General features: G+C 31.9%; 1 protein-coding gene across 2 annotated transcripts in view; it reads right to left on the bottom strand.

The window, feature by feature from the left end:
• Nucleotides 1-4,887: 4,887 nt before the first annotated feature.
• Nucleotides 4,888-12,324, bottom strand: part of lin28b (lin-28 homolog B (C. elegans)) — a 55,674-nt gene continuing 48,237 nt past the window's right edge. The window contains exon 7 of one of the 2 annotated variants that reach the window (XM_068215373.2): nt 4,888-7,095. In XM_068215373.2, coding sequence (XP_068071474.1) covers nt 6,822-7,095 — 274 coding nt within the window. In that variant the 3' untranslated portion in view covers nt 4,888-6,821. The remainder of the gene's footprint in view (nt 7,096-12,324) is intronic. The other variant, NM_001301416.1, reaches the window with a different exon arrangement.

The following is a 12,324-nucleotide window of genomic DNA, read 5'->3' as shown; positions in this document are numbered from 1 at the left end:
CTATTTGTTGTATTCTCCCATTCACTGTGCTCTAGTAACTTCCGCTACTAAGAAACCCAGAAATGTAAAAAGGGTCTATTAAGCAATGTGTAAGCGTTTAAACCTGCATAGGTGCATAACTAACCGCTCTGCGCTGAATTTAGACAGCTTTTAGTTGGTCAATGTCGTGGTATATTTCAGTTCCTCAAAATAGCAACACACCAACAATTCGCCTTAACACACCACCTTTTCAGACTAGTACACCCATGAGTCCACAAGGTGGCGCAAATGGATTTGCCATTTAAACAACAAGGAGCAAAACATGACAATTAGGGTTGCACTGATCTGAAAATAGCAACAAATCGTGCCATACACATCTTGCATCTTGTTGCGCCGGGTGCATGATAATGTATTGACTTTCAAAGTAAAAAATGCTACCTACTATGAAAGTTAATGGGTGTCAATAACCAACATTCTTCACAATATCTTTTATTTTCAAGAGAAGAAAGAAACTCAAATATATAGGGGAATAAATGATTATGGTAATTTTCATTTTTGGGTGAACTGTCCCTTTAGGGATTTATTTTAATTGTGTTTATTTTACTGAGCTTAACTAATCCTTAATGGTGACTCTCATGGCATTATTACTTAATTTAAAATGGATTTTATAAACTCGTAACACTGACATGAAACATAAGCACTTGAGAAATTGATCACATTTCTTACATTACAGTAATGTGTTTGATATTTATTGGCATTACTGAGGGAATTAATCCTTAACTGCAACTAAATAGTTTAAAAATCTATTTATCATGTCTTTTTAATTGATTTTATGATTAAAACTGACGCTAGCGTGTGCTTTAAATGCTTAATGAGATTCACCATCCCATTCACTTCTAATCAGAACACATATGAGAGACATTTCAGATGCCAAACGCTGCCGTAACCCTCTATAAACACGTTTCTGTTACTAGTAAGCATTAGTTAAACTTCTACAGCTTGTCAGTAATTAAGCTTGACAGAATGAAAAGGATCTGAAATTATTGCTGACAGTCAATTCACTGGAGCTTTCAAGGACGTTTCGGCATTAAACGGCGACCCTCCACAGCACGGCATTCTGGGTAAACAATTCTTGCTTTGTTCAAGTGCACTTTTGTTCAGTTTTTCCACGGTTCAATGGATGATTGTAGCAGATTTGCTCGCAATGTTAGGATCATTCAGATCTCCGCCAGCAGCTTTAAATGATCAGATCTCAGTCTCTCTAAGGCTTCAGTTTGTCTACATTCATTAGCTAAATGAAAAATAAAACAAATGTGTGTGTGTTTTGTGTGGACTGTGTAATGTGAAAAGCGTAGTATGTTGTTTATTCTCCGCATATAAGGGCGTAAAAATCTTCTCAATATTTAGTACATTAGCATGTTCGCACAATTAGCAAATAAAAAATTGATGGACTTTAATGAAGCTTCATAAAGATAAAAATATAATTTTTTAAAGGCATAGTTCATGCAAAAATATCAATTTCTTACTATTTGTTCTTTCTTTAATTGATTCCAAACCTTCTGTTGAACACTAAAGGAGATATTTTGAAGAATGCTGAAAACCTGTTACCATCGACTCCCATAGTCAGAAAAACAAATACTGTAAAAGTCAATGGTTACAGGTTTTCAGCATTCTTCAAAATATCTTCTTTTGTGCTCAAAAGAAGACATTCATAAACATTTGAAACGAATAAAAGACGAATAAGTGATGACTTAATTTTTTTTCAAATTTTTGTGTGAACTATCCCTTTAAAAACTAAACAAAAACTAATTGTATAAAATCTTTAAAAACGATTCGTTGATACACAAAATATTATGCACTGAAATCTGTCGATCTACGATTTAATTTTTGCAGTGTGACGCAGTTTAAATTGTTGTAAAATGCTGTGTTTTGAGTCATGTTGGAATTACCGTAATGATAAAATTAAAGATTAATTAAATGTTGAGCTGTTTGTTTCATCTCAATAGTTTGCCAGGAGGATAGTGTTGCTAACTTTTGTCCTTTGTAAATTTATTGAGAGTGTAGGGAGCTGTTTCTATCCAAAGATGCGAATCAGAATTATGGGCAAAACTGGAATATCGCATCAAACAGTGTTTCTCAACCATGTTCCTGGTGGACCACCAGCATTGCATGTTTTGGATGTCTCCTTTGTCTGCTGTACCCATTACAGGTCTTTCCATCTCTGCTAATGAGCTGATGATCTGAATCATGCGTGTTTGGTTAAGGAGACATGGAAAATGTGCAGAGCTGGTGGCCCACCAGGAACGTGGCTGAGAAACACTGGCATAAAAGACATGTGAATAAAGCAGCGTTTCTATCCAACGAGTCAAAGAGAACAAAATAGCCACTTCCTGATTAACTGGTGCCAAATATCAACAGTAAAAATAGAATTTATTGCAGTAGGAGAAGCTGCGTCAATCTTTTGTTCATTTAATAAATGACTTGCGCCTCAGAAGACAATGCTGACACGCAATGAATGCATGGTGGCATTTAAAGGCATGAGACGCAAAGCACAGATGCTTTTGACTATTCTTGAGGTCATTAATAATATAATAACAGTAATACTGGCATTTTAGAATGTAAGACATCATTTGCTGTGCTTCATAGCAGTCGCCGGGGCCAATATCTCTTTTGGTCATTCTTATTGGCGGACTTTTCTGTACAGCATCATTGGTAATGTAGTTTGTCTGCAAATTTGGCTGTTAAAAGCACATTGGAATAATGTGAACAGAAGGGTTCATTAGATGCATATAAACATCAACAAGCTCACAATACCCTCATGTACTGTTAAATTAATGGAGATTTTAGGTATGCAATATGCAATCTCTGTTACAAAATCAGTCTGCGCACATACAGTATGCTGATAAAATTCATCACTTACTACACAGAGTTTAAATCAGAGATAACCAAACTATGGCCCGCATGCTAAAATTGGCCCATGGTAACATTTGATTTGGCCCACCATCACTTCTGAGAAGAGAGGGAGAATGATGGGGATGGTTTAGAGATTGTAAATCCAAATATAATCCTTTGTTTGTTTTATTGTTAAAAGTAACTAAAATTGAATGTTTCAATTAAATGTTGTAAATTAATCAGATTTTCTTTACATGTACATATTGTAACCTGACAATGCAGAGACTTTGGTGAGTGAATCAAGGTAAAGGCGGATTCTGCTTGACTAGCGTATTTATCATTGAACTCCACTGTGGTATAAATGTGAGTGTTTGTTTTATTGCAATGAGTTATAATTTAAAAAGTTATACTGCATTAGTTAATATGATTTAAAGCAGTGGTTTTCAAACCTTTTTCATCAAGTATCACCTCAGAAAAAAATGTACCACCATAATGAGTAGTGTTGAAATACAGTAGCGTATAGGGCTGATAAAGCAGCTACAGCTCTGCACAGTTCAAAAACATGGCAAATTAATTCCTAATATTAAGAAGATTTATTGTTGTCAGTCACTTTATACATTAGAAATAGTCTGAACAATAACACTGTGCTTATATGTAAAAAACAAAATAAATAAAAAAACAAAAAATCTTAACATTTAAATTAAAATGAGCTTTTAAAAGTTAAAAATGCTAGGTTACTGTTCTAAAAAGAAAAAAAAACTGCTGTAATTTAAATGTAAAGTATTTACATATAACAGCCAATTCATCAACACCTGGACCTTAGAAATATACACTGTATGTCATCATATTCATATATAATTCATGTTTGATACATTTTGAAATATATGCAGCATATACATATGACATAATTGATTCCTCCGCATATCACTAGAAGGAAACCTGCATACCACTAGTGGTACACGTACCACAGTTTGAGAACCACTGATTTAAAGTAATGTTTTCTATTTATTTTAAAATATTATTAAATAAATAAAGAAAATTACCCATGGCAACTTTAATGTAATATATGTTGGTATATTTACCTTCGGCTCAGGGGTCTCAATAATATTTGGTTTTTGGCCCTTTATACTAAAAAGTTTGCGCACCCCTAGACAAGTATATGCATAAATTAACCTAAATACATCAGGTCTTAAAAATGGTTCTTTTCTGATGTATACTGCATGCCTACAGTGCACTTGATGTAAATTGCGTCATCTGCATAGTTGCAAATTGGTGAAATTAATTGGTAAAAATTTACTAGCAATATTGGTGCGAAAATTTCTCTAAATGTTAAGCCTGATTTTTCTAACTTACTCAGCATAATAGGAGTAAAAATAGCATGATTTTTAAAGATTGAAAATTATTATTGCAGTCATCGGATTTAAATTCAGAATTACCTGTGAAATTTACAAAGTTTGAAAATTATTTTTGTATAATTCCTACAGTATGTGCGCAACATGATTTTATTAGATTTTTTTCAGTATTAAGTTGTTATAGAAGAAAAGCAACAACAAACTACTGAAAAAAGCAAAAAATAGAGAAGATTTGGCCTGCTTTTTATGTCACCATGGATCATGCACAGCATTACTGAATAGAGTAACATCCTTAACCACTAAAATAATTCACGATACACTCTCAAAATATAGCCAAAATCAAATAAAATAATATTTTGAAAGTTATTTTTGTATGTGACGACACAAGATGAGAGAATGTATAGTTTCTATTGGTAATTTAGAATATGACCATTTCTTCATTACGGTAATTTAGACCCAATAACAGCATCATACTCCACGTTTAATGAAGCAACGCATAAGGGAGGAGAGGAATCAAATCAAAGAGCCATTATATATATATATATATATATATATATATATATATATATATATATATATATACATATATACATATATATATATATATATATATATATATATATATATATATATATATATATATATATATATATATATATAAATATATATAAATATGTGTGTGTGTGTGTGTGTGTGTGTATAAAAAAAAATCAACTTCATCTACCTATGTGTTCCATATATATTACAGTACACTTCAACATTTATAATATCTCAACATATATTAAAGTCTTAAACTATCACCGTGTCTGTGATGAAGCAAAAGACGGCTTTACACTGCAACTAAACAGTGCTGATAGGTTTCAATCAGTTCATTAGTCTGCTCTGGCTGAAGTTATTAAGCTCTTACGCTTCAGTCCTTACAATCTAATCGTCTAAAGACCAGAATATTTGAGAGCCGCATATATAAAAGAAATTAAAACACATATTCTCCATTAAAAACTTTCTATTTGTCCCATAATATTGTTATTGATTGGTTATATCCATTCCCAGCCATAATACGTCTGTCCCGGGACCCATACATTTCAACATGAATCGAACTGTGAAATACTGAGACTTCTTTGCTGTTATATGTGAATCTGATTTTACTAGTTATAATGCATGTTCTTAATCTGAACATGAACGTTTCACCTGTGCTTTTCCTCAAACTCTTTCAGGCAATATTATTGCGAGATATTAGGATTTTAAATAAATGTTAAATATTTGGAGATTTAAGGATTGTGAAAATGTTTTTTAAAGTTGCATTTATTTAATTAAACTCACAGGAACAACTGCGATATATATTTTAAACAACGGTAGCATTTTAGCTTAGGTCACAATTCATGCGCCATTTACCGCTGACTTATTATCTGCCCATTATTAAGATATTACCTGTTAATTAGTAGTTAAAAAGTATAATCTTATTCTACATATCTAATCCTACCCAAAACCTAAACACAACATCTATCTTACTAACTATTAACAAAACAGCTGATTAGGAGTTTATTAAGCAAATAGTGTTGTTTAATGGTTTGTTAATAGCTTGAATTGTGACCTAAACTAAAGGGTTACCAACTAGTATCTGTTTTAATAGATTTTAAAGGTAACACTTTAAGTAATGGTCCATTAGTTAATGTTAGTTTGTGAATTTACTATCATTAACAAACAATGAACAACGCATTTAATACCAGTTATTCGTTCATTTTAATGTCAATTAATGACAATTCAGTCGTTCATTGTTAGTGTAACTCAAAGTGCATTAACTAATTTTAACCACCATAACTTTGGATTTTAATAATGCATTATCAATCGTTGAACTATGATTAATAAATAATGAACAAGTACTGTAAATTCTTAGTTCATGTTATTAAATACGCAAACTAATAGACCGTTATTTAAAGTGTTACTGATGTCGAACAATTTTGTCCCAGATGAATTTTCAGCATCATTACTCACTGCAATTCATAGTGTCTCCTGAACCGCCTCCTGATCCTCGATATGTAATGAATTCTGAAATTATAATGTAATAAACACTTATTAGTAATGTTAAAAACCGTTGTGTTGTCCATCTAAGACACTGAAACAGTCTGAAAAGTGTTTTCAGAGGAAAAGCAGACGAAACGTTCACATTACAAATGCAAATCCCATGCATTAAAGCACATTTGAAGTGAAAGTCCTGCTCCATTACTCACATTATGAAGGTAAAATGTTTGATTTGGATTGTAATTTTTAAAAACATTAATGCAAGTTTTTCTTCTTCAAAGCGTAATCTGTTTTGCTTTACTATTTTCTCATTTACACACTTACATTCGCTCTAAAACAAACACACACACACACGTCAGTCATAGAGTTTGTTGTGATTGCTTAGTGAGAACACACACATGTATGTACACTCATACACACACAAACAAGTGTGTGTGTGTGTGTTTGTGTGTGTGTGTGTGAACCCATCATTATGATACCATATAGCTGCACGGGAAGGGAGGGTCTTGTCTGTGACCCAGCTGTTTGAGGTAGATGATTTCGTGTCCGGGCCTGGTCTGGATGAGAGGTGTGTTTGTTTCAGTCCCGGCTCTTTCTCCAGCGCTGGGAGCGACTCCCTCTTTGAGAAGCCTCCTCCGGGGATGAAGATGAGCCTGAGCGGCTTTCCTCTTCCGGGGACTGAGCGGAGGTGGAGGGGCGTTGCGGGTCCTGAGACGCGGAGGGCGACGGCGCCCCCTTGTGGGGACACTGGGCCACCATGTGCGTGACACTCTGACAGTAGTGACACTTCTTTGGCTGGGGTGGAAGGCCACACTCTTTAGCGTGGTGGTCCAGACCTCCACAGTTATAACACCTGCAAGAGGACAGGACGATGCACAGTTATGGTTCAAAAATATATGATCTCAGCATTGGCATATGGTGAATACAAGCCGAATCCTCGGCAGAAAGTAAATAAGGTTTGTTTATATAGCACATTTCACACACAATGGAAATTTAAAGTGCTTTACATAAACAAGACTAAAAGAATAACTACAACAAGGAATAAAAATGATTAAAAACAGATTAAAATGTGTTAAAACAAGTTTTAAAGAAATAAAAAAGAAAAGAACTGAATAGTGTGATCTGTGGGATGTAGCACAGTGCTCATTCAGTAAAGGCACAGCTAAACAGATGTGCTTCAGTCTTGATTTGAATGTGCCTAATGTTGGAGCACACCTGATTATTTCTAGAAGCTGATTCCAGCAGTGGGGGGCGCTGTTAGTAGCTGAAGGTGGTTACGGCTGTAGCAGTAAATAGGTTGTTGCCTGTAATTTCTGTAGCTCCGCCTTCACGACAGTTGATTGGTCAGGAGACCAATCCATTTTCATTGGGCGACGTGGCGCGGTCACATCAAAGGACAGCAGGGAGAGCAAAAGGCATCGCATTTTTGCTTTGATTTCGTTTTTCGTGTACTTTGCTGACATGATTTTGTTGTTTTTGTTTAACTTTTGCCCATTTTGACAAACTCTGGATTTTTGTACATTTTATTTCGTTTGATTCGTTTGTTTTTGGCCCAGCTCTTAACCGTCAATACTGAGATATTTCATCAAGTTCACTCTTTTCTCAGAGTAAGATGGACAGGGAAGATGTCGTACGACTTTCATTTTGCAAACACGTAGGAAATTTATTGTTAAAGTACAGAGGTGAATGCCATTCTTGTTATTATTTTATATACAGTTGAGTAAAGAAAAGAATACGGCGTATGGCGCTGAAGACTTCTTTTCTTTTCATATGTTTCTAGCAAGGTAAGGGGTCTTTCAGGAGTTAGAACTGTTTTGATATATTTCATTCTTTTGTTTGGCTTCACTATCGTCCCCTTACTCCTGAGTTGAAGTAATTTTTGTTTGATACTTTGTTTGAACTTGCTACTTTATTACATTCTTTTTATTATTGTAAATATTTATTTTTGTATATATATATATATATATATATATATATATATATATATATATATATATATATATATATATATATATATATATATATATATATATATATATTTGGGCATTATTCTGTTTCTACTTTTGTACATTTAATCACTTTTCTTGGCAGTCCTGTTGTCAATGTCTTTTGCTTACACCCTCATACTGTGAAATTACCACACCTTTTAAATGTTAGACCTTTTACTCTAGATAACATCAAAGAGGTTGTAACATTTATTGGGGATTCATCTGCTTTGGCTGAACTCTTGGAATTTCTAGTTTATATGATCCTAAAGATCTAAGTGGTCTGTTAGGTTTGTATTCAGTGAGCATATCTGTTAAGTATTGAGGCCATTTAGTGATTTATAGACAAGTAATAGTACTTTTAACTCTATTCTGAATGTAACTGAGAGCCAGTGTAAAGACCTGAGGACAGGTGTGATGTGCTCTGATTTCTTGGTTCTGGTCAGAATCCTTGCCGCAGCGTTCTGGATGTGAATGAGTGAATAATATGTTTTCAAATAAAAGTGAAAGAAATGCATCAGGTTTGCTAAGATTTAAACTGAGTGTTTGTCACTAGAGGGCAGTAGAGGATCACATTTAGCCCAATATCATTTATAAAGAAATTATTAAATCATTTGTTGACATAAAATAGGAGAAACATTGTTTTAATCAAACAGAAGTAATGAATAATCCTAAAATGTATTAACTAAAACACAAAAAACTGAACATGAACCAATTAATGGCCACAGCTATCAATGATAAGATGCAGGATATGTATGAGGAATCAGAGAGCCTGAGGATGATCTACTTATTAACAGAAACCTCCTATATAAGACCTGCAAGAGGACAGAAAAATGCATGATTGTGCTTAAGTGTATGATCATCATTCTAGCGTTTTTAACAGGAAATACTGACTTTATATATAAAAATAAAAATCATTTGTTGCTTTACATAAGTCTTTTTTATTTTTTTATTTTACTGTTTTATATTACACTGAATACTGGAGGAAAGAGGCTGCAAATTACATTTGGAGTCTGTTCTAAATATTATTATATACTACACTATATATTATATACTACACTCCCTTATTATATACTATACTACAAAAGGGTACACGGAGGTACAAATAAAGTTCCTTAAGGAACAGTTTTGTACCTTTGTAAAAGTTGTATACTATACAGAAAAGAGCTCTTATGATACTGTTCTTTACCTTTATGGTACAACAAAATTGAAGGTACACAATTGTTTTACAACTCCTTTATTACAATATCTATGATAATATATTACTGAAAAGGCAAAGCGATTTAATTAATAATTTCCGTATTAAAACATGAATCATCTTTTAAAAGCATGTGTTTTAAGAAACTCATAAACACTAATGATTAAGCTCTATAATACAAAACAACTGGTAAAATAAAGCTAAAGGTATTGTTAGCTAAACATTTAAGGCATTTTTAATAAACATTTGATGAACATTTTTTGATAAATACAGTTTCTTTTTTGATATATGCACTTTTTGGCGTTTACTTTCCACTATACACACGAGCTGGCAAAAGTCCTGCATACTAAAAGTGTTCATGCAGACATTTTACTATTGTAAAACTAATCAAACATTGTGCATATCTCATTACAATACTTTGAATAATTATTTTTCTATTTTAAAATGAAGTCAATAAAATTATTTTTAAGTGATGACAAAGGTATTAGTGAAAACTGGAGAAAAAATGTTTTAGATTGTAATTTAATTCACATTTAATTCAATATAATTTATAAGGAATTTACCAAGACATTTGTTGACGAAAATGAGGTGCAGAATATTTTTAAATCATACACAAGTGATAAATAACCATGTAATTTATACATTAAAACACAAAAAAACTTTGAACATGAACAAGTTAATAGCCACGACATCACTTAATAAGCTGCAGGATATGTTAGATATGAGGAAACAGAGTTACTGAGTGCATGAGGAATTATCTACACATTAACAGAAACCTCCTATGTAACCATGGAGCCATCGGTTGCCAAGGAAAATCCGCTGCATGGTAACAAGAGAATAGGAAATGACATTATAGCTCTAAATATAGAGTATAGATCTGTGTGTGTGTGTGTGTGTGTGTGTGTGTGTGTGTGTGTGTGTGTGTGTGTGATATATTATTACACACTCCTTCAGGATATCTGATTCTGATAGGTCGATCGCAGTATTCTGCAGTCATAGACTGACATATGATGCCAAACTACATCTGATGGCTGGCAAAGACAAATTCTTAAAGCTGTTACATCAATATTAGTCATGCATGTTTTTAACATCTACTCCATTTATCTGCTTAATTTTAGTTAGTGGCAGAGGTAAAATAAAAGAAGGGTTGTATCTGCACTGACTTTAAAATACGATCATCCTAAAATGACAGATTACTAGATCAATTGAATGTTTATCAGAGAAGAAGGGCGAAATTATTTGGCATTTTTGGAGAATGAATAAGGTCACTGTGGTGAGACGCACGGTAAAAGTGTAATTATCTTATTTGATTTATGTACTATTGTTATTGTATTGATCTTGTATTTATGTCTATATATTTTTAATATTATTATGTTCTGTATGTGTTTTTTATTTGTTCATTTATTGAGTTTATATTATTTATCTGTATTTACTGGATTTATGAGCAACATCTAATTACAGCCACTGCTGCTGTTGGGGAGAAAGTAAAAAGGAAGTAAAAACAATTTGTGAACTGATAGTACTGTTAAATTATTGAACAAAAACAAAAACAAAAAAAAAACATTTAATCGTATGAAAAACTCTCCTATAGTTTACATGGTAGAATTTAAATTTGTGTTGATAAATGGGGAAAATTTCTACATTTCTGCAACCCACAATGTATGCAAACATGTAAAGAGACAAAATAATAGTTAATAATCTTTTTTTCTTTTTAATTTCCTTGTGTGTGTTTTGGTTTGGTTTACTTTTGCAATTTATATGATGTTATTTATTTATTGTATTTATTTATTTTGCATTGTTCTGCTTTTATGTTAATGCTCTGTATTTGATATTCATCTGCATTATTTGAAATAGGAAAAAATCTATAAAAAGTTCAAATCATAAAAAAAAAAATTAAAAATTGAATCATAGAAAGAGACATATCTTTTCCAGTATAAAGTCTAAGTTTATTCTGTGGCTAGTTATCAGTATAAACTATTATTAATAATAAAATCATTATTCAGAAAAGGTTTATATTGTTGTTGCATCATAATGTTTTCTCTACTCATTACAATTCTATACACTACATATACATATTTTATAGATTTATATACATTATATTTTAGGTACGGGACAATAACCGTTTTAAGGTATACCGCGATTTGGAAAAGTCAAGATTTTAAAACTGCCACCATTTACATTTTGGTTTTTGAGGACAACAGTATCTCCAGCAGAAAAGATATCCAAAAATGCTATTTTGAATTGTAAAAAAATATGTGTTTTAGAAGCAAATGAAGAAAGCAGAAGTCAATGATTCATTTGAATTACTTAGCTGGCCGAGTTTACTGCTCTAAAATATTTTAAATGTTTCTCGAAATATATATATATATATATATATATATATATATATATATATATATATATATATATATATATATATATATATATAGTGTTCAAGGGAGAGAGAAAAAAAAGATATTTACACACTTATTACTTCATTAATGCATTCAAGTTTTTTCTTTCATTAATTTAAATTTATTATTTGTATTCATATATTTGTTTCAATCAAATTTTATTTGCTTTTATTTCTAAGATGTTGGAAAATAAATATGAATAATAATTATTGAATTATTTTATGATTATATGTATTTAAAATAAAGCTATTGAAAACAAGAAAGAAGCCACTTAAATGATTTTGTTTTTCTAGATTTATTAGAGATGCGTGTTTGAGCAAAATATTTATATTTGATTTATTCTATTGGGTATTATGGAATAAAATGCTGTTGACAACACTTACTTGAAATTTGATGAAATGTCATCAATAGTTTAAAGAATAATATTAAATGACATTTAACTAAAATACATAACTATAAATTGTAAATCCAGAGAAACTAAGATTTTTCAATTGGACCCATATTTT

This window comes from Danio rerio, chromosome 20 (genome assembly GCF_049306965.1).
Source record: "Danio rerio strain Tuebingen ecotype United States chromosome 20, GRCz12tu, whole genome shotgun sequence".
Lineage (NCBI taxonomy): Eukaryota > Metazoa > Chordata > Actinopteri > Cypriniformes > Danionidae > Danio > Danio rerio.
This window is presented reverse-complemented; position numbering and strand designations above follow the sequence as displayed.